Genomic DNA, 20263 nt, shown 5'->3' on the forward strand with positions numbered 1-20263 from the left:
TGTTTCCAGATACCTCTCACATGTGAATATGGGGGCTTTTTATCGTCTTTGTTTCGAAATGGGAGTGTCTGCTTGTAGCCAGTGCACAGAATTACTACATCAGGACGAATGGTCTGATGAATGCATCACATGCGGTACGTTCTCAAGCCCAATAATAGCGGGCATATTGGGTTCTCTGTGAAGACCCAAGCAAACTGCAACTGCGTCGCATTCCCATCGAAGTTTCTCTCCGCTTTTAGTATACTCAACAACGTACCCTTTAGTACCATCGCCGTTCACATCGCGAATCTCTGCTCCAAGTGTGATACTCGGCTACAGATTGAAGTGCGAGCAGTCATCATGCAGATATCGGACATAATCTATAGCACAGAGGAAATCGTTTTGCAAACTGCTTCGGAAGTCTGGAAATGTTGTAAGATGCTTCGACGAAACAAGCTGGGGGTTTATGTTAGCTGTTGTAATAAAATGGTTGGCTGGCCTTTACTAGGCTCTGCATCTTCATAGACCCGATTTGCAAAGGCGCCACCAATTACTTCCTCCAGCTCAAAGAGACGAGCTTCTATTGGTTAGCAGTCAAAATTGAGGTGTGCGCGCGTTAGGTATTTCAGGGTGGCAAGACCTGAGGTACCGCCGCCAATCTTTGCAACTTTCATTGTGAGGGAACGAGGTTTTTGTTAGAGCTAGGATATCATCGCTACAGTCTTCACAGTGAGCAGGCATATGAACTTGGTTATAGATATTAAAAGAACCGAATACATTCCTCAGTAGATGGTCGGCAATGGGTGAGATGGCAAGTGACTGGATGATCAGTCCTCGGGAAACCCGCTTTCCGGGTATCCTTTCTGAAGTGGTTGCCTTAATCTTCCATACAGCCCGTGAGGCCTCAACTTGAGATCAGGGTGATGAGATTGTTCAGTGCACGATTTACAGATCAAGAAAGATGCATAAGTGTATTTGATCTTCCACCAACGAGAAAAGCCATCATGCCATGATGTAGCGGAGCCATCAACGAAAAGAGGGAACAAACGTAGTTCCAAAGAGCCAATTGAACAGGCTTTAGGAGTCATGTGCCCTCTTCACCGCCATCCCATCAAGACACCACTATAGACTGTAGCAAACTACATCTACGTGCGTTGGCAAGGCAAACCGCATGAACAGGCAGACGACTTATGGACACATGACACCCAAGAGCGATCCGACGGCTGGACGAAATCGGATCTCTGCTATGAAATGTAACCTCTCGTATAGGGCTTTCTACGGCTAAAATGGTCGGGCCTCCTAGTATGGTTTGGCGTATATGATAGTCTGTCAACTACGGCAACACGCTCATGGGTATGTCCAAATACCAAGTTTTCGTTCTCATGGGACGATGTTATCATCTTTTGGGGTGATATTTCTCATCTATTACAAAATGCTTATAGTCCACAGCTCTTTTTGTACCTTGATTGCGAAGGCTTTAGCTATTGATACTGTATCCGCCGCTTGCAAGCCATGATCAAGGCCAACTGTCCCTTGGTGGGCTCTTCTTTCCGATACACTACCAAAGATGGGCCTCATCGAGTAGATGGATCGAATAAATTGACTTGCTATCCATTCCTTCTGCTCCTCTCTCAGAAAACTTGGCCGGTTCCGAACACTATTCATGGATATATCGATGACGTAAGATAAGACGCTTATTGCGTGGACCTGACCGTGAAGTGTCACATGTCGCGAGTGATCGAGTTTAGAAACGTACTGATCACTTGCTTTGAATCTCATATATCCTTCATCATCGACAGGTAAATCGTGATGACTTGGGTATATGATATCGGAGCTTCCCGTTGAGAGTATATCAGTGGGGTAGTTGCAGTTGCCTAGATAGAATGGAATGCTGAGACACATAGAATCAACAAGCTCTTGGACTCTGCGTTCATTGGAAGTCCAGAACATGGCATAGTCCGAAATGCTGTTCTCGTCATCGACATGCTGAACCGCAGATAGTGCTGAGGGCTTGGTAAGTTGGTCCTTGATATCCTCGAGAATGAGACAGTAGATACGCCAGGCATTCCAGATATTCGCAACTTGTATGCTTGGGTATATGTCGCAAGCGCCACGATATGAAGGAACTGATGGATCGAAATTGATGCCGCTTTTCATCCGTCGTGGATACCAACTATCTGGTATCCGTTTCAGCCAGGTCCGTAGCTGAGTATCCAAATTGCAGATTTGTTGCCGTAGCTTAGTGTCAGGAGAAGAGAGGACTGTTGGAGGTGACATGTCGCGGAACGTGTGTTGGAGATCTGCAATAGATACTCCAATCATGTCAAGAGCGGAACTCGGGTTACTCGGCAAGATCGGAGCAACCTCAATCTCAATCCACTCAAGATCCTTCGTCGGTAATCGCATTCTGTTCCTCACAGAGACAGATACCCTAGAGTGGAGCAGGTTGCCAACAAGGTGGGCATAGTAACTCTCTCCTGTAAAAATTCTTTCTTGGCACGCACTGTTAGTGCGGTGCTAGGAGCGGGATTTTCTGCAGGCCACGCGACCACACAAAAACTGCGGGGACGCTATCGGCTCCCTAACAGCAGTTTTCAGAGAAGGAATTTTGGAGAGTTCGCCTTCTCTGACAACACCTTTGTCGGATCTAATGGCGGCACCTCAGAACCAGAACGCCTTAGATATCGGAGGGCGATGCCCCGGGCATTCGTAGCGACATCCTTCCGATCAACGACGCCGATTGCGATGGGTTTTTCTCCTTTAAAGGCAAGCCGCACCGTCGGCCTCTGATCCCTTCCCGAGGTTTTTCCCTGCCGCCGCGACAGTCGACTACGAGCTACAACTTGGTTACTGGAGATTGTGGACTGCGTCAGCAGATGTAGTGATGCGCGAGAGAATTCTGGTCGGTGGAAAAAGTTCGACAATAGATTGCCCTCGAACCCGCTGACGGGTGACGGGCTTGAGAAATACAGCACCTTTTGTGCCATTGGTATGCTGGATGGTGAAGGAAGCGGGGTATCCTGTACCTAGCTAGCTCAGCACGTCTTTTGCTCCAGTAGGAGATTTGGCTTCGTTACAGCCACCCAGACGAAAAATACACATACATACATACATACATACATACATAGGTGGGCATAGTACTTGGAGTTCTTGAAACAGTTTTCGCGTTGTAATAACAAGGTCAAAGCTCCCTCACGATGGGCACCATGAGCTCTGGTTTGTCCTGAGACAGCTGACAAGGTGTCGTGCATCTGAAGCACAAGGGCCGCTAGCACGGTCTCATCGCGACCTCTCTCCATGGGCTCCTCAGTTGCTTGGTGAAGCCGCTTCAAGGCCTTCACCAGTAGCTGATAAGGAAGAGGGCTCGAAGAAGGAATTTTGCCGATCATGGACCAGATTTTGATTGACGTAGCTGTCACTGCCGTGTTCAAAGCTGAATCATGTCGCTCCGAAGCCAGAGCAGGACGGACAAACTCCAAGAAACCCCGCGTTGATTCCAAACTTCGACCAACATCGGTAACATATGTCAGAAAGAATGGTACAGCAAGATCTTGTGGGTGATCTGATGGTAACCGAATGATCGTCCTCTCAAGTGATGGTTGTTTCGCACGTTTGCTGATGCGCGTTACAGCGGCTGAATTGGCTCCATATCGAACAGTCTCATCCTTAAACCTCAGCCCACGCTTCTCATAACCCGTGCACTCGATGCCAAGACGAAGACAGGCCTTGCACCAAGGCTTTCTTTCATCACACTTGACGCGGCGGTGTCTGCATGTGACGCAGCCTTGCGAGGCCCCTCGATTGACCATGACGTGGTGGAATAGTTAACGAACTGAACAGAGTAGAGTTTTGCGATGTTTGCAGGAGGTGATGGTGATCACAGGGAGGACATGGTTCTTATGCTTAATTTTGTCGTATTTAGTGGAATGCTGACATGAGCAATACGCGAGAGCCTCATACGTCGTCCTGGCGGCTGTGTCTGACGATCGTTACTTAATAGGGCTAGACTTTGCGAGAGCGGCATAAAGTGGATAACGCTGACGGAGTCCAAATTATTTCCGTCACCTTTCATCGCTTCATATTCCTTTATCGAGACTTTACTCATCATGAGTTCAGAAATGATTCTCCAGGCGATCGTAATCATGGGTCCAATTACCAAGGTGAAAGCTAGCGACAAGCTGATGCGAGACACATATAAAGGCCAAGGACCGCCCTCGAAAGGCTCAAGTTCATCACCACAATCATCAATTTCTCGATAGCAAGTCTACAATTCGTTTTCATCATGAAGACATCATATTTCTCTTCTCTCTGCACGCTTCTATCTCTTCTCAACGCAGGAGCCGTAAGGGCCAAGGAAAAGGAGAACCCCATTCTTTTCCTCAGCGAAGATGACAGCTTCAACTTTGACATCCTCACTGGACTTGGTCAAATGGCCAACGACGGCGCAGACGTCAATCCCGTTCTGAGCGCCGCCAAAAAGATCATCCCAGGCGATTTTGAAAGCTATATTAAATCATGGTTTGATCTTGCAAACAATACCAAGACCCAAGCTCTTGACCCCAAGGTTGCATACGATCCTATCAATGTCAGGGCAACTTGGTTCTCTGTGTCGAACTATTTCCGCCGTGCTGATGCTTACAATCGTGCTAATTGGGATGATCCTCGCATCAACGATTATTGGGATGAGCAGCGTGCTGCTTTTGATAAAGCTATTGCTGCTTTGCCTGTTCCAGCTGAGAGAGTTGAGATTCCTGCTGGTGATTTCAACGTCTCTGGAATCTGGTATTCTCAGCCTATCAAGAATAACCAGACAAAGCTACTTCCTACTCTCATGCTTACTCAGGGTTTTGATGCCGCTCAAGAGGATCTGTACTCAACTGTCGTCGCTCCAGCCCTTGCTCGCGGATATAACATCTTCTCTTTTGAAGGTCCAGGTCAGCCAACTGTTCGCCGAGAACAAGGTGTCGGCTTCATTCCGGACTGGGAACGAGTCGTTACTCCCGTCGTCGACTATCTGCTCTCTCAAAAGTCTTCCTTCATTGACCCCAAGAAGCTGGTTCTATATGGACACTCTTTCGGGGGCTATCTTGCCGCTCGTGCAGCTGCATTCGAACCTCGACTAACTGCCCTGATGTTGAACGGTGGTATTTGGGACGCATACACTGGATACGCCGCTCATTTAACCCCAGAGCTTCGCAAGCTTCTCGAGACAGGCGATAAGGAAGCATTCGACAAGGCCATGAGCAAAATCCACGACGATCCAGATATCCCTACCACTACCAAAATGGGGGCATCCTGCAGGGTCTCTGGTGCTTCAAAACCAAATCCCCCTTACGAATTCTTCCAGTTGGCCAAGAGCTATAATCTGCGAGGCGGTATCACAGACCGTATCCAGATGCCAGTTTGGATTGCCGACGGAGAATTCGAAACACTTCAGTCTGGACAGTCTAAGCCAGTTGCAGAAGCTTTGGGGGATCGTGCTGAACTTCACATGTTTAATGGTACTGCTGGATATCACTGTCAAACTGGTGCTCCACAGGAGTTTGGTCGAGTGATTTTTGCCTGGTTGGACAAGATCTTGAATAAGGATTAGGTGCCATCATGGACATAATAGTGGCAGACTAGTGAGTAGTGGAGGACAGCATGATACCATGCACTCAGATACAACTATCGATGCCCAGCTCCCTCACCGATTCAAGCCCCTTGGATTCATTTAGGATTTTCAGACCGTTTTGTTCTTTTAGTCTTTCTCCAACTTTAGTCACTCTTTTAATTCATTTTCATATTTCGCTTTCTCCTTATGAATTACGTTCTGCAGCGACCAAGGATGGGTTTTCAGCCTGAATGAAGACCTGCGGTCACATGAGCTTGAAGTCAATAACGTCAGCCCTCATTCTATTTCGTATTTTATCTTCACAAACCTCCGTGTCCGAGTGGTGTGATGTGTGAAGTTTGCTGCGAGGTGCATTTCAGGTTGAATCCAGTTGCTTGCGTGCTTGGTGCTGCGGTTTTCCTAATTCGGAAACATGTGTCGGAAAGCAACACTCCGGTCACCCTCATTCAGACATAAAATTCGATATCACGTCCTGCAACAGAAGTTAGTTTTCAACAATGCATCACATCAGCGGCCTTCAATTCTCTTTGAAGCGATAGACATTGCGATATATAACGCACAATCCATCAGGAATCTCTCTTCTAGCCTCGACTTGCCAACCTTAAAACCATATTCAATATCCAACCAAAAGACTTGCAATGAAGGCAAGCCCCCCATAATTTCGTCGAAGATGCCAACTAAGTTTATGAATTAGATAATACTTCCGAGTACCCTCTCACTCTCCCTTGCTGGTGTCTTCGCCCAGCAGGTCTTAGTTGAAGAGTGGCTAAGTGGAGATTGTAATGGGCGACCTTTCATCACTGCCAACGTCTACGGAGGGGCCGGTGGGACTTCATGTGTCAACGTGGAGCAATTCCCAGCAACCAACATCAAAGCTAGTCTTGTGAAGCCTTGCAATGATGGAAAGACTCCAGTCATCAAGGTTTCCAGTGTTGAATGTGCGCAGTTTAAGACTAAAATAGTTCTGAGCGCAGATGGGTCATGTATTTCTGTAGACTTTACTCCTTGGGCATATTCAATCTCGTGTAACTAGTTAGATACGCTTTAGGTAACTAATGAGGAAAGTGCACGATGAGCTTGAGGATATATCGCCACTTTCTGGACAGGCTTCAAGCTGATCATTGGCTGAGGTTTGATTCGGGTCGGCTCCTTAATTCCTTCATTAATAGTACGTATTGTTTAATTCTAGCTCATTTCATCTTGCTTCTACTATCATGCAATATCTGATGGGATTTACAACAGTTCTTCAAGAACAGGCCAATGGAACGCCCTTAGTCACATGCTCCTATTACCTGTATTAGCTGTCCAGAGTCTAACGATATGACCAATGCCCCCAAAGCTGAAAATGCCATATAAGCATATTGCCGGTAGCTGCTTCGCCAAGCTGATAACATCATATCTAATTTGTATCACTGCATCGTAAAAAATACGAGCTCAATTGTTGGATTGGTCTGAGAACCTGTCAGCAAAACTCCGCATGGGGTGGTAGGTAACTCCGCATCTGAAAATGGGCTGAGAATACGAGCGGCGAATCCCGATTGGCTCAACGCTCAACCTTATCATCAAAATCTAGCAATTAGTCACCCAGAGACGATGAATCAGCGACCGAATGATCTACGCAGTATCTGTAAGTAGGTTGTGAGGCTCATCTTTACAAACAGTGCAAAAGAAGTCTCGCATTCTGCAGGCAAGCGGATATGCTTTGCAATCAATCTGCATTACCAAATCATTCATCGATTTTTGTCATACCAACTGCTTCGTGTAAATATGTCACTGTAATACAAATAGCAGGCCCAAGCTTGTATTCAATTCACCTAGCATTGATTCATTCGAACAACTCAACTCATCTTGCGCCATCACCTTACTCAAGTTCTGTGTCGAAGCATCCTATTCATCATGAGTCTTCCCACTTTGAATCAATACCACAAAAAGCCCTATCAGGCGATTGACCCTGCTCTCCCTGCCCTCCAGCAGACAGGCAGAACAATCATTGTCACCGGAGGAAACAGCGGCATCGGGTATGCAATCGCTCGCGGCTTTGTCAAAGCGAACGCTGCTCGTGTCATTATCCTCGGACGCCGCAAAGATGTAGTCACATCGGCAGCTGCCAGGCTTCAAGAAGAGGGACGCCAGTTCGGTAGTGGTACGGATGTACAAGGCCGCACTTGTGATATATCTGACCTAGCATCCACTGAAAACCTCTGGAAGGCACTTGAATCAGAGTGCATCTCTGTTGATGTTTTGGTCTTGAGTGCTGCTAGTTATGGCGCTACTGAGACAATTCTTGATGGAGGTCTGTCCAAGGTCTGGGGTGACTTTGAGTCCAATGTTCGAAGTACTCTCGATATGACAGGACGATTCTACAAGCAAAAGACGACAGACTCAGGTCAAACCAAGGTAAGATATCTTCACGCTCATCCCAAGCTCTGCTATGCTCACATCTCTCAGTTCCTGGTCAACATCTCAAGCTGTGCGGCTTACATGTGGTCAACAATGGGTCCAGACCGCCCAACATACGGCTTGACAAAGAATGCCAGCACCCTTCTCCTACAGCAGATCGCGCAGGATACTAGGCCCACTGATATGCAGATTGTCAGTTTCCATCCGGGTGGTGTTTTGACCGACTCTGCCAAGAGGGTTGGTGGCGATAACCTGAAGGGCCTTGTCTTTGACGATGGTAAGTACTTTCAGGACTTCTAATCAAGCTTTTAACTAACAAAGGCGTGATAGAAAACCTTCCAGGCCACTTTTCTGTCTGGGCAGCAACCCCTGAAGCCAGATTTCTTCATGGCCGTTTCGTCTGGGCTAATTGGGATGTTGATGAATTGAAGACTGGTCCTGTACGTGAACAGATTGATACTGATGAGCACTTTCTCAAGGTTGGCGTGGAGGGACTATCTGAGAAGATGGGAGGCATGGTCATGGCTTAGTTCTGTAATCGATGGCATATCTCAATTTGGCTATACTGGTCGTCTCTTCTTATCATTCATTTTCACAAGTACTCTATACTCAAGATATTCAGATTGGATCACTGTTGACTTCCGAAGCCAAGATGCCATTCACCTACGGCCTCACTGTTATCACGCGAAGTAACTAGATGTACTGATGCAAACTTATACTCACAGGCTGCCAAATTGTTATATTAGCGGAGGTAGTGTAAGAGGGACTTTTAATCTTCGAGAGAGTTGATAGGGATTCTGACATTCGGGCTCTGACATACCGCCATCTATCTCATTTGGCAGTCGGGTCTCATGAAAAATGGACTTTGCAGGGGCCCTTTCCCATACGTCAAAGTTTCGCATGTACATAGCCTCCACAGCGGAAATGATCATTGAATTAATGTAATTTGTAGTTTAATAACAATACCACATTACATCTCGTATAGCTAGACTAGCAACGTAACAGGTGTTGACGAACATGGTGTGAAGTCCCCCAGCTGAAGTCCCCGAATCTTACGGAATGGCACAAATGTAGTTCTTGGAGTCGTTCGTGTTCCCCCTACCCTTGTATTTTGCCACTGCAGGATACTGGCATATCTTTCGTGAGAACTGGGTGAGTGTGTCTGCTTTCGTATGCGCATCCAATATATGGGGAGGCTTCTCGTCTTCAACCCAAGCCAACAGTGCCCCAAATGGATCTGTTGGTACAGCACCAGCGCTTTTGCCAAACCCACAATGATCAACCCCAGGGGCAAGAAACAGGCGAATAAAGTTACCCAGGTCCTCGTCTTTCCCCTTGGATTTAAAGTTCCTTTCCACTTCTCTGAAGTATCGGACGCTATCTTGAGGATAGATCAACTGATCACTCCGACCATGCCAGATAATCACCTTTCCACCCCCTTTCTTGAATGGATGGAGATTGGGGTCCGATGAGTCCATGATGTGGCCAAACCTATCCCGGGACTGTGAAAATAGCTTCTCGAAGCCAGCGATATCGAGTTGTGATGTGTCAAAGCTCGGGTCTGTCTTGACGAAGTTGCGTGCCCATGTATCAGCCACAAAGAACGGTGCACCAGTGGTTGTCCCATTCACTGTCTTCATAGCAGCCAATTCAGCAAGTGATGCACCCTTGGGCATCCCATACCATAGAGATTTGCCTCTTGAGTCAGTTGGTCCTCTCCATATCTTGCTAACTATTGAGGCAGCAATTTGGCTGATCACTATGCTCTCCTTTCCGCACTCAGTTCTTTGACCCACAAGAGTGAAAGGGTCGTACTTGCAGGTGAATGGCTCTGTAATCACGCCATCCGTGACGCCGTCTTTTCCATCGCACGATTCCACTGCTGCTGATACAAATGCATCCAGTTCACATGTCGATGGATAATAGTTCGCGTCTTTCATCACAGCTTGAGGCCAAAGCTCAGCGATAACATACTCCGACCAGTAGATGGCGGGAGCCCCAGCAAGAATTCCATCGAAATCACTGGGATACTGCTGTGCTGCCGCCAAACCTTGACGGCCCCCAGTAGAGCAGCCATTGAAGTATGCCTTCTTAGCCGGGACCTTGTAGAAAGAAGATGTAACTGCCTTGCCGACCACTGCCATATCGTGCACAGATCGTGAAGCAAAGTTCTTGAGAAGACCATAATTGACGGTGCCATCTGGCTTCAAGGCCCAATCTGACGGGTCAATTGGGTTCCCGCTGAGTCCAGCGTTTGTGGAAGAGACAGCGTAGCCTTGAGAAGCAGGGAGAGCAAGATCAAATTGACCAAGCCCAGCTGCCCAAGCACCGCCTCCAACAGCGAGATAACGGGAATTCCAGTTGCCAAGAGGCAGCCACGTCTGCACAAGAACGGTATCGTCTTCATTCCAATGGGATAGAGTGACATTTACTTCACAGATGTTTAGATGCGTGACATTTTGAAGTAATGTTGGAGGAAATGCAGGGACGGAGTGGTCGCGGTAGATTCGACTTTTGACGGATCTGATTACGGCACCTGGTACGATCGGGGGAGTTATGTCGTTGCATGATTCAACTGGTACGGCTGCAGCTCGTCGAGCAAGGCCACCGAGGCCAACAAGGCTTAGAAAGACAGAATAATGCATATTGAGTTGAGTATTCAGATCGCTTGGTATTGACACTGATTTACTGGTGACGTATGTGCCAGATTTATAGCTTCAAGCCCTATCACGCATCGATGCTACTGTTGACAGCGCCTTCGGCAACGCCGGCAGAATGCTTGTTACAGGAATCTTTCCATTGTGTTCCATTGCCATTACAATAAAATGGGCTTGCACTGAAGCGCAACATGGCTTTTGGCAGAAATGAGTTATTGATTCCTCATGTTCCATCATGGCTCTTGGCGCGTATACGAGCAAACCATCCTCAATGGCTTAGATTTAATCTGGTCGCAATTCTGCAACAGAGCCTCCAGGAGTTTAATGCATAACTAGTAGAATAAAGTTAGTGAGCTATCTAATGGTCCCCGAATCTCACGTCAGATCGGCTAATGCATAGTCTTGTCTTTTTCAGTGGCGCAAGGAAAAACGAACCAATGAAAAAAGCTTGCTCGTATTTACATTTATAGACAAATTTTATGACATCGAGCCCGAAATACATGTAGAAATAGTAAATATGTCAATTAATCTCAAAAGTGGTGTTGAAAACAGATGAAAACAGTTTTTATAATACCGCTCAGTTACTAGAAGCCGGCATTTGACTCAAGAAACATTCCTATCATGTCTGTCACAACAAATCGTATCAAAGCAGCTGTTATTCAAGCTGAACCAGTCTGGTTTGACTTGGCTGGTACTGTTACAAAAACATGCCATCTGATCAAAGACGCTGCTTCGGAAGGAGCGCATATTATTGCCTTCCCTGAGCTTTGGTTACCGGGATATCCTGCATGGATCTGGTAAGCGTTGCGTGCTATCCTGTGGAGTAGGTTTAGGCCCTGTATCCAAGGGTTGTGTGAACTGACCCCTCCTAGGAACATTTCAATCCGCTGATCAACTTCAATACTTTCTCCCAGGGAGAGCAGATTCATTGTGCGGCATGGCCTTGCGTCCCTGTCCACTCAGGTGGACCCGAACCATACTCCATGTCCGATGAAGGTACGATCATCGCCATCCTTTGAGACCCATCTAATCCATGCAAAGCGGTAGCGACCATCTCTTGTGTCTACTCTATCCAAGCCCAGTGTTATACACTACACTCTACAACGGTCATCTCAGAGCCATCCATTGACATGATGGGCACAAAACAAGCCGCAGTTTTCAATGTCCCTGGTGGAGGAAACGCAGGGATATTTGCACCCGACGGGCGACAATTGACAAGCTAGTTGCCAGCAACAGAAGAAGGCATGGTATTGGCAGACTTGGATTTGGATCAGGTGACTATGCATAAAGCAATTCTTGACACGTGTGGACATAACGGGAGCCCAGAGCTGTTATGGCTGGGTCGGAATAATCACGCAAAGCCGGCGGTTCGAACGGACAAAGACCTTTCATAGAATTATTTATCGTCTCAACCTTTTTCTTTTAATCTTTGGCCGGCCTAATTCTCAACTGAAAGATCAAACAGATCCCTTGTAAAGTGTAACACGGTCGTCGAAAGCGCAGCTATTTAGCTTCAGAGGGGGACCACGAAGGCATCTGATTGACTAAATCAGCTTTCCTCTCATCACTGATTTCATCTATTTCAATCATGCATCATTATCGTGTTTACGGTGTGTTTCTATGCATTGGCATGAAGTTCTCTTTCTGGACACTGATTAGTATTGCTTTGCTAATTCTGTGAGAAGAAAAAGAGGCAATAGTCGAGTAAAACACGATTTGGAATCAAAAGTCGAATTTCAAATGTGTGACGTATCTCACGTAAGACTTGTTCCGGACCACTTTCGACAATTGAAGGATGAATGGTGGGATGTTGCTTTTATGAAGCTCACTTATACGAGGGATACCTTCTCATTGGTCGACCAGTAATGTCATTTTCTTCAAAAAGCCCATTCTCACCGTGAATCATGGATGCGGCCAAGCATCTCTACCAACTAAGGACAGCATGATCATTTGTCTCTTCTTTATTCTCGCTACTTTCATAGCCCAGGCTCTCAGCTTGCAGCCACCTGACTATTCACTTGGCAAAGAGTACTCCTCCGAACACCTAAACCGTCGTACCGGGCGTCTATCTCGACTTGAGCCACTGTCATATGTTAACACTACCAGACTTCAAGTGGCATACTATGAGGACGGTTCTCCAGATGCGCAGGTCGTTCTTCTCCTCCACGGTTGGCCCTACGACATTCACAGCTACACGGAAGTCGCCCCAGCTCTTGTGAAACAAGGATATCGTGTTATTGTCCCATATCTACGCGGCAACGGACCTACCACCTTTCTGCACACAGATACTTTCCGCTCCGGCCAGCAAGCAGCTTTAGGCCACGACATCATCGAGTTGCTAGATGCTCTAAGCATCAAAAAGGCCATCTTTGCTGGTTACGACTGGGGTGGACGTGGTGCTTGCGTTGCAGCAGCTCTGTGGCCCGAACGCTGTGCCGGCCTGGTGTCAGTCAACAGCTACTTGATCCAAGACCTATCAAAAGCCTGGGTTCCACTCGATGCCAAGATTGAAGCGGGCTTTTGGTACTTCTACTATTTCCTAACTCCTCGTGGACAAGCTGCTTTGGCGGAACACCCGAAAGACATAGCCAGGGTTGTTTGGAATAAGAACTCCCCTGAATGGAACTACACCGAAGCAGATCTCGATCGTGCCGCTGAGACTTTTGTCAATCCAGACTATGTCAGCGTTGTTACTCATGTCTACAGACATCGCCTGCTGTATGCTCCAGGTGATCCAGGCTACAATAATATTGAGAAAGCGCTTCTTAAGCAGCCTGTTATCTCAGTCCCAACTGTAACACTAGATGGTCTTGCAGACGGCAACTTTCCGCCGACGAACGGGTCCTCTTCAGCCAAGTACTTTAGTGGTCCACGTGTGCACCATCAGGTTCCTGGGGCGGGGCATAATCTTCCGCAGGAGAAGCCTGAAGCGTTTATCAAAGCAGTCCTTGATGTTTTGTCGCTGAAATAGTTTGGATCAGCTATATCATGATTTAGGAGATGGTTGATTCATCAGAATCGAGCATGAGGATTTACTGTAATTACCATAGTACAAAGGCTCCTGCCACTTTTTTTATACGGTCTATCGTGTTGAATATTCTTTATGCGGTCATCCAAATCATTTAAACGGCTGGTTGAACAGTTTTCAGTCTCCCTTTCTAACAGTCCAGCTCCTATCTTTCTTTCGTTCTTGGCCTGTAACTATCACCAAGCTCAAGCTAAACTGCAGTATCCATATCGAATTCTGCCAGGTGTCGCGGGTTAGGTATATGGACATCAATTCATCAAGCCATAATCATTGTCCATACTGGACAGGTCATGGGGCATATTCCCGTAATACCCCTCATCAAAGCTAGCAACTTCATTGACAGCGGTAATTAGATCTGAGTGGAGAAATACAACAGAATCCCACTGTAGGTCTGCATGACAGCTTTGTTTACTTGTCATCTTGAAGAGAGGTATCGTGTCTCCGATAGTTTGCAGACTTGTGTAAGAAAATATATCAGAGCTCTCACTGGTCGAAATGTGTGAGATGTCTCCTGAAGAACGAAGTGCTTCCATTGCGCTGCTAAGAAGTTTGTCTGCAGCCTCAAAGTCACCCTGGAGCAGCTCATACATGGCTAGCAGCGGGGTCATGAGAGCCATCCATCGGGACGTGGTTCTATTTGAGTTCTTCATGCGCTTGCGGAAAGTGTGGAGTGCAACGTTGTAGAGCCGAAGAGATTGGTGCCTGTGGTGATTGGCGATCTCGATCTGTACACCATTCTGGCTTAAGATAAAGCCACTGTAAAAGAATGACCCAAGGGCCAGGACGGCGTTTTGTATACACTCGTCTTGGAGCGTCTCTTGAAGGACAATATTGGAGTAAAGCTCGCTGTAGCTGAATACTGCGTTGCTCGGATTTGCATTTTGGTTAAAGTGCTCAAGATAGACGGGGCCGTAGGCCGACGCGAGTGGAGAGAATGATGAAATCAGGTCATGCCATGTACATGGTTCCGAGTGATCTAGTCCGGGACTTGGGGCCAGGTTTAGAGTTGTTGCAGTGGTTCCAGGGGACGCGGACACGTCGCCAGCCGAACTGTCAGTGCCGCTTGACAAGTCATTTGAGTCGCTCGCTTCTCCGGTCGTATCGCTGGTGTAACCGTCGCAATCGAATCTTCCCTTAGCACATCGGACGCATATGGGTCTGGCCTCTATAGTTGCATTGATGAATTAGAGACCTGCTTAACAATTATGTATCAAATACTCTTACCGTCACACTTGACTCTTCGGATCTTACAGGTCCCGCAACCCGATCGGGACTTGGGTTTTCCAGAACGTTCCCAACGCCGTACGGCCTTCTTTACTTTAGGGGGAAGTATCCTTGATGGTGGCTTGGGGCTGGAGTCTTCACTGTAGAGAGGGATGATTGGTCTCATTCTGGGGTAGATACACAAGCCATCCAAGTTCTTTCAGAGTCAATCGTCCTCATAAATAAAGAGGGTATACTACCTTTCCTCATTTCAGAGCTTGAGATTTTTATACAAGATGCAATTCTGTAGCCCTCTTCAGAGGCCAGAACCTAATTGAGAATAGTGCATTTCCCTTCAATGCCAATTCGCTAATTGCTCAAAGTGATTGGCTGCTCAAGCAGTGTCGATCCATGCTGATGGCGGAGAAATCGGGGAAACTAGACTGTAAGTAGTAATCGTATTTACCAACCAATCATCTATGACAGAGGTTTGGAATACATTGGATGAGTGGAGTGCTTTGTCATACAGGTTAACCTGCATCTGACTGTTGGCTCCTGGTAGGGCTGACCTTGGCTGTTTCTAACCTTGTCACCCTCGTTTTCTCAAGCACAGAACTGAGAAAAACATCCGATTCAACATTTACCTCCCCCTCTTATTCTTCCATAATCAAGGGCATTTCTGAGGCGCAGCTGTCGGCCGAACCATGATTCCCGCCAACGCACTCATAAACACTATCCAATTGGGCAAGCCGAAGCGTTCTGGTGCACCCAAAAGTCGCAGTGGCTGTATCTCGGTAAGCCGCCCTTGCCTTTGCACTTGGATAAGAGATGCTCTAGTATTGGTGTGTCTGAGAGTACTTTGCTGACATTATCAGTGTAAACGAATGCACTTGAGATGCGACGAGGCGAAGCCAGCGTGCAGTCGATGCGAAAGGTCACATCGACTATGTCGATACGGAGAAGCTGCACAAAAGGTTATCCAACCCCTCACACAACCCAAAGTCCTCCTACCAAAACAAGGGTCTACGAGTCATGAAAGCTTTCCCCTTCTTCTGATTCAACCTAGATCTTCCAGTCTAGAGCCCCATGAAGTACCCTATTTCGATCTCTTTCGTTATCAAATGGCCCATGACTTTGGCTACACCCCTTGCAACCTTTTCTGGAACAAAGTCATACCGCGGGAAGCTATGAACGATGACTGTGTGAAGTTCTCTGTTTTGAGTGTCGGCGCGCTCATGCAATCTCTTTATCGTCTTGGTCCAAGGCCATATACTGGCCTCAAACCTTTCTCGGACGTCTCTCGGGCATCCAGCGACCCAACGTATCGCATCGCTCTCCATTACCACTCAAAAGCAATCTCTGCCTTACAAGCCCGAATCAAGTCCAACTTCGCCACTGTTTCCCGACGGAATACGCTTATAAACATGTTTATCCTTTTTCTCTTCGAGCTAATGCACGGGAATACAGCAACGGCTGATCGGATGCTTACAAGCAGTGTTGAGCTTTTGCGACAGAAAAAAGATCAATTAGCGGAAGAAGTCAAGGAAGGGTTTGAACCCCAGCAAGAACCTGTCTACACAGCAATCTCCAACGACGAGGGGCTGGATCAAGCTGAACGAATTCTTCCTCGTTTGCAAGTCTTCTTCAGCTTGAACTCTTGTTTTTTTCCCTTGCAGAGAGACTGCTGGTCGCGCTTTTCTACACAAGCGATACCTTGCACGGTCCCTTCAACAAAGACAGACTTCAACCAATTTGCCGCTTTGTGGAATAGTTTCATCACTCGCGCTGTGATCTTCGTGGTCAAGATATTGCAGGATCGTTCATACTGCGATGCATTCCATAGAGCGTCTTTGATGGCACGCCGAGATATGTTTCTCAAACAACTTCGCCAATGGGAAATTGTCATTATCGAGAGACTGGACGTTGAAAAAGACACGGTTGCTAAAAACACAACCAAGACATTTCACGTCGGGCAAAAGGTTGTCTATATCTTGCTAAACTGTTGCCTTGATCCTATGGAGACAGAGTACGACAAGTATGACAACGTCTTTGCCGAAATTATGGAAATGATGCACTCTGTCGAGAGTACTTCGGGTCCATCGACTCGAATCGAGACAGTCTTGGACATCTACGTTCTGCCCGTCCTCAACTTTGTATCCCAAAAGTGCAGGAACAAGGCCATCCGATTGGACTCTCTGAACCTATTCGAAAAGATGACATCTACCATGGGCGGTTGGGAGACCAGGGCCAGTTTGTTAGCGCGTCGACATCTTATGGCGATCGAGGAAGATGGTCGCGATGAGAACGGTGTTATTCCTGCGGGCTGTAGATACATATGGACTGATATCTCGTGGGATAAAGATCAGTCTTATCTAGACGTCTACTTTCACGAGGCTGGGTACAGAACTCTTTGTAACAAGGTGATAGAGGACAAAGTTTATTTAGAAGAGCGGGAAGAATTTGTCAGTAGATAACCCGATGTATGCTAAGGTCTTGAAATCTACGATAGCGAACTAGCTTCTCAAAATACTTGGGCATGATATCGAGCAGATCCCTACTGAGAACCAGTGTAAACATCGCTCTTCCAGACGAGATAGAGGTAGCCACCGCCTCGGCCCGCATTGATGTCACTGATCATTCCATGCCAGCCCGCAGGGGGTGCACCTTGAGGGATAGTCTGATGCCAGAGGGCAAAATCAGTATTGAATCTAACGCTAATAAAATTAGTCCCTGTTAATCATTCAGGATGGGGGTGTATCGTGGGTCTTAGCGAGTGGCAGTCATGTTACGGGTCCAATCGAGGAAGCGGTAGTCGCCACTAGCGCCCTTTGCGAGATCGTCCGTTCGGGCTGCATCGCTATGTCCAATGTAGATGGAAATGCTGCCCATCATCATGTCCGGCTTACCAGCCTTGATCATGGTGAGCCAGATGTTGCTTGATTCAAGAGTCAGCGACCCAGTGTGGCGGATAAGGATTTAAAGCTAGGTCCGAAGCAGCTAGTCACAGTGCATCAAGCTCTTGGAACACTACTAGGGATTTACGACCATTTCATGGAGACTAAGCAAGCGAATATTACAGACGAGGTCAGATACGGAGTGAAAATTGTCACCTTGAACAGTATGCATTATAAGATATACTATCATGCAGAAATCAAATCGCTGTCCTTCATATCAAATTCGTAAGATCCCAAACTCCATTCCAGTAAATTATACAACCTCTCTGGACTTGTTCTCAACATAAACAACCTGTCCTTGAGTATTCATAGCAACGCTCTCCTTCTCGTTGTATACGGCATCCTGCTGCTCAGCATCACGGTTGCCGAACAGACCAATCTTGTACCAAGGAAGGTCAAAGAGTCTATCCATGCTCTCAAGAGAACGACCAGCAGTCTCAGGGACTGAAACAACAACCCAAATACCACCAACAATCAGAATAGCAGCGTAGGTCCAGAAGGTTCCATTGGGGTTGATTCCACCCTCGGATGATGGCAAAAGCATGTTGGGAGTGGCTCGGCTGCTACCATATTGGCAGAGGAAATGCAGGGTCATGGCGAAAGAAGTACCAAAAGCTCGGACACGGAGGGGGAACAACTCGGCGGTGAGAATGTAGGACATGGTGTTCCAACCAAGAGCCCAACCAATGCCAGAGATGTAGATCATAGCCATAGCACCACGAGCAGCAGCGGAAGAGCTGTGAGGTTCGGGAACGGCAGTGAGGAATGAGCCAACGTAGATCATAGCAAGAGCCTGCAGGGCAATGCCTCCAATAAGAGCACGCTTTCGACCGATAACATCGACGAGGAAGAGAGCGCAGGTAATTGCTGAGACAAGCTTGACAATTCCGAAGAGGGCGGTGACGAGAAGACCAGTCTCAGAACCCTTGATACCGAGAAGAGCGAAGAGATCGGGGGCATAGAGAGTGATAGAGCCGGCACCGGACCATTGAGCAAGAACCTGAACCATGCTGGCGAGATATAGACGATAAAGGTTGCTGCTGTTGAGGAAAAGCTCCTTGCATGTACCGAGGAATGAGCTGTTGACACTCTCAAGCTCGTGCTCGTGGGCCAGCTGAATGGCAGTGATTTCGCGGGTAATGTAGTCGGACTCGGGATCTTGTTGTCGGAGGCGGGCCATAACAGCAGTAGCCTTTTCGGTCTGACCCTTCTTGATGAGGAAACGAGGAGATTCGTCGACGAAGAAGCTAAGAATCAGAATCAAGCCTGCAAACATGATGTGAAGGCTGGTAGGAACGAGCCAGCGGGCGTGAGTGTTGTCGCCCATGTGAAGAGAGCAGCCGTAGTTGGCAAAGTAGGCCAAGACGATGCCGAGATATACAAAGCCGGAGAAGACACAAGTGCAGAGACCACGGACAGCTGTTGGGGCAATTTCGGCAAGATAGACGGGACCAACAACGGCTGTTTGACCAACTCCCAGACCTGCGATGAAACGACCAGCGTACACGGCGCCGAGACTGCCACCGTTGGCCATGAAGATGACGATTCCGACGATCCAAACAATGCAGAGCTGTCGAGTAGCCCAAATACGTCCGATTCTATCGCAGATGAGGAAAGCACTAGAGTAAAAGAGTCAGCGGATATAGTGGCAGATTGCATAATGACTATACTTACATCAATGCGCCTCCAACACAACCAATCTGAACCATGGCAGAAACATTAGCCTTGATGTTGGCCTGTTCGACAGTCGAGTAATCCTCAAAGTGGATGTATTCCCGGAAGTCCTTCGACTTAAAAGCGCCCGAGATCAGACCCTCGTCAATACCGCGGGCCGCGCCCATGAGGCCGAAAGCAAAGACAGCAAACCATAGTCGCCAGTTAAAGACGCCCTTTGGCTCACCGACATCGCCCAGCTTGAAGATGTTGACGGGTTTCTTGACAACGCCTCCAGCCATTGTTATGTGTTTGTTGAACTGAAAGAGGGGAAGAGATGAATTGGCTTGTCTGGGTGGTCTTGGCTCTTTAAGTTTTGGATGCTTGGTCTGGACTGGACTAGTGATTGGGGAAAGCTTGGGGTCGAAGGGGGACCCTGATCTTATAGGAGATTGAAACGAGGTGTCACTAACTCAGTTGCCCATGGGGTAAATCTTGATTCGGGTGATTTACCCCGTGGAGATTGAGAAACGGTTCGGTTTGTCATTGCTGGGTTTGATGGAGTTCGCGATAGCTGTTGATGGAGACTGCAAGAGATAATTTTGTTCCCGCGGGTAGACTTCGCCGAAAAAAGAAATGGGACGCGTTCCCCGTTCAAGAGAAAGGGACCCGTGCGAGTGCGGAGAAGCTTGAGATGGTGGCGAGTCAACAGTTGAAGGGAGCAGTCTCGTTCCCGAGAAGGCTTCCAGAACACTACCAGTATAGTGGTATAACA

At 47.5% G+C, this 20263-nt stretch overlaps 13 protein-coding genes across 13 annotated transcripts; 7 read left to right on the forward strand and 6 right to left on the reverse strand.

The window, feature by feature from the left end:
- Positions 1-8: 8 nt before the first annotated feature.
- Positions 9-719, forward strand: FOXG_18704 (uncharacterized protein). Its single transcript, XM_018398843.1, has one exon. The coding sequence runs from the start codon at positions 121-123 to the stop codon at positions 502-504; it is 384 nt and encodes a 127-aa protein (XP_018238451.1). The 5' UTR covers positions 9-120; the 3' UTR covers positions 505-719.
- Positions 720-1673: 954 nt separating this feature from the next.
- FOXG_18705 (uncharacterized protein) lies at positions 1674-2385 on the reverse strand (the record flags this gene model as incomplete). The annotated part of the gene is made up of 2 exons (XM_018398844.1): positions 1674-1686; positions 1736-2385. The coding sequence occupies 2 exons, from the start codon at positions 2383-2385 to the stop codon at positions 1674-1676; spliced, it is 663 nt and encodes a 220-aa protein (XP_018238452.1).
- A 441-nt stretch (positions 2386-2826) lies between these two features.
- Positions 2827-3855, reverse strand: FOXG_18706 (uncharacterized protein; the record flags this gene model as incomplete). Its single annotated transcript, XM_018398845.1, has 2 exons — positions 3104-3855; positions 2827-3005 (listed from the first exon to the last, which is right to left on the reverse strand). The coding sequence occupies exons 1-2, from the start codon at positions 3786-3788 to the stop codon at positions 2827-2829; spliced, it is 864 nt and encodes a 287-aa protein (XP_018238453.1). The 5' UTR covers positions 3789-3855.
- Positions 3856-4052: 197 nt separating this feature from the next.
- FOXG_03984 (uncharacterized protein) lies at positions 4053-5810 on the forward strand. Its single transcript, XM_018381859.1, has one exon. It carries the CDS (start codon positions 4262-4264, stop codon positions 5570-5572), a length of 1311 nt encoding a protein of 436 aa, XP_018238454.1. The 5' UTR covers positions 4053-4261; the 3' UTR covers positions 5573-5810.
- A 291-nt stretch (positions 5811-6101) lies between these two features.
- On the forward strand, positions 6102-6673 carry FOXG_18707 (uncharacterized protein). Its single transcript, XM_018398846.1, has 2 exons — positions 6102-6237; positions 6288-6673. Exons 1-2 carry the CDS (start codon positions 6232-6234, stop codon positions 6624-6626), a joined length of 345 nt encoding a protein of 114 aa, XP_018238455.1. The 5' UTR covers positions 6102-6231; the 3' UTR covers positions 6627-6673.
- An 816-nt stretch (positions 6674-7489) lies between these two features.
- Positions 7490-8523, forward strand: FOXG_03985 (uncharacterized protein; the record flags this gene model as incomplete). Its single annotated transcript, XM_018381860.1, has 2 exons — positions 7490-8270; positions 8324-8523. 2 exons carry the CDS (start codon positions 7490-7492, stop codon positions 8521-8523), a joined length of 981 nt encoding a protein of 326 aa, XP_018238456.1.
- Positions 8524-9045: 522 nt separating this feature from the next.
- FOXG_03986 (uncharacterized protein) lies at positions 9046-10638 on the reverse strand (the record flags this gene model as incomplete). Its single annotated transcript, XM_018381861.1, has 1 exon — positions 9046-10638. The coding sequence occupies one exon, from the start codon at positions 10636-10638 to the stop codon at positions 9046-9048; it is 1593 nt and encodes a 530-aa protein (XP_018238457.1).
- A 633-nt stretch (positions 10639-11271) lies between these two features.
- FOXG_18708 (cyanide hydratase) lies at positions 11272-11451 on the forward strand (the record flags this gene model as incomplete). Its single annotated transcript, XM_018398847.1, has 1 exon — positions 11272-11451. The coding sequence occupies one exon, from the start codon at positions 11272-11274 to the stop codon at positions 11449-11451; it is 180 nt and encodes a 59-aa protein (XP_018238458.1).
- A 1141-nt stretch (positions 11452-12592) lies between these two features.
- FOXG_03987 (uncharacterized protein) lies at positions 12593-13621 on the forward strand (the record flags this gene model as incomplete). Its single annotated transcript, XM_018381862.1, has 1 exon — positions 12593-13621. The coding sequence occupies one exon, from the start codon at positions 12593-12595 to the stop codon at positions 13619-13621; it is 1029 nt and encodes a 342-aa protein (XP_018238459.1).
- Positions 13622-13926: 305 nt separating this feature from the next.
- Positions 13927-15068, reverse strand: FOXG_03988 (uncharacterized protein; the record flags this gene model as incomplete). The annotated part of the gene is made up of 2 exons (XM_018381863.1): positions 13927-14843; positions 14903-15068. The coding sequence occupies 2 exons, from the start codon at positions 15066-15068 to the stop codon at positions 13927-13929; spliced, it is 1083 nt and encodes a 360-aa protein (XP_018238460.1).
- A 517-nt stretch (positions 15069-15585) lies between these two features.
- Positions 15586-17428, forward strand: FOXG_03989 (uncharacterized protein; the record flags this gene model as incomplete). The annotated part of the gene is made up of 2 exons (XM_018381864.1): positions 15586-15675; positions 15757-17428. The coding sequence occupies 2 exons, from the start codon at positions 15586-15588 to the stop codon at positions 17353-17355; spliced, it is 1689 nt and encodes a 562-aa protein (XP_018238461.1). The 3' UTR covers positions 17356-17428.
- Positions 17429-17435: 7 nt separating this feature from the next.
- On the reverse strand, positions 17436-17800 carry FOXG_18709 (uncharacterized protein; the record flags this gene model as incomplete). Its single annotated transcript, XM_018398848.1, has 2 exons — positions 17436-17611; positions 17671-17800. 2 exons carry the CDS (start codon positions 17798-17800, stop codon positions 17436-17438), a joined length of 306 nt encoding a protein of 101 aa, XP_018238462.1.
- Positions 17801-17979: 179 nt separating this feature from the next.
- FOXG_03990 (uncharacterized protein) lies at positions 17980-19803 on the reverse strand. Its single transcript, XM_018381865.1, has 2 exons — positions 19510-19803; positions 17980-19454 (listed from the first exon to the last, which is right to left on the reverse strand). Exons 1-2 carry the CDS (start codon positions 19788-19790, stop codon positions 18089-18091), a joined length of 1647 nt encoding a protein of 548 aa, XP_018238463.1. The 5' UTR covers positions 19791-19803; the 3' UTR covers positions 17980-18088.
- Between the last annotated feature and the right edge of the window lie 460 nt (positions 19804-20263).

The sequence above is a fragment of the Fusarium oxysporum genome, chromosome 4 (genome assembly GCF_000149955.1).
Source record: "Fusarium oxysporum f. sp. lycopersici 4287 chromosome 4, whole genome shotgun sequence".
Taxonomy (NCBI): Eukaryota; Fungi; Ascomycota; class Sordariomycetes; order Hypocreales; family Nectriaceae; genus Fusarium; species Fusarium oxysporum.

What these genes read in the sequence shown, in the direction of transcription:
- FOXG_18704 (XM_018398843.1), top strand. Translation starts at nt 121, where the DNA reads ATGCATCACATGCGGTACGTTCTCAAGCCCAATAATAGCGGGCATATT.
- FOXG_03984 (XM_018381859.1), top strand. Translation starts at nt 4,262, where the DNA reads ATGAAGACATCATATTTCTCTTCTCTCTGCACGCTTCTATCTCTTCTC.
- FOXG_03990 (XM_018381865.1), bottom strand. Translation starts at nt 19,790, where the DNA reads ATGGCTGGAGGCGTTGTCAAGAAACCCGTCAACATCTTCAAGCTGGGC. An exon ending in TGTGTTGGAGGCGCATTGAT is followed by an intron (nt 19,455 to 19,509) that starts GTAAGTATAGTC and finishes CTTTTACTCTAG; the next exon opens with TGCTTTCCTCATCTGCGATA.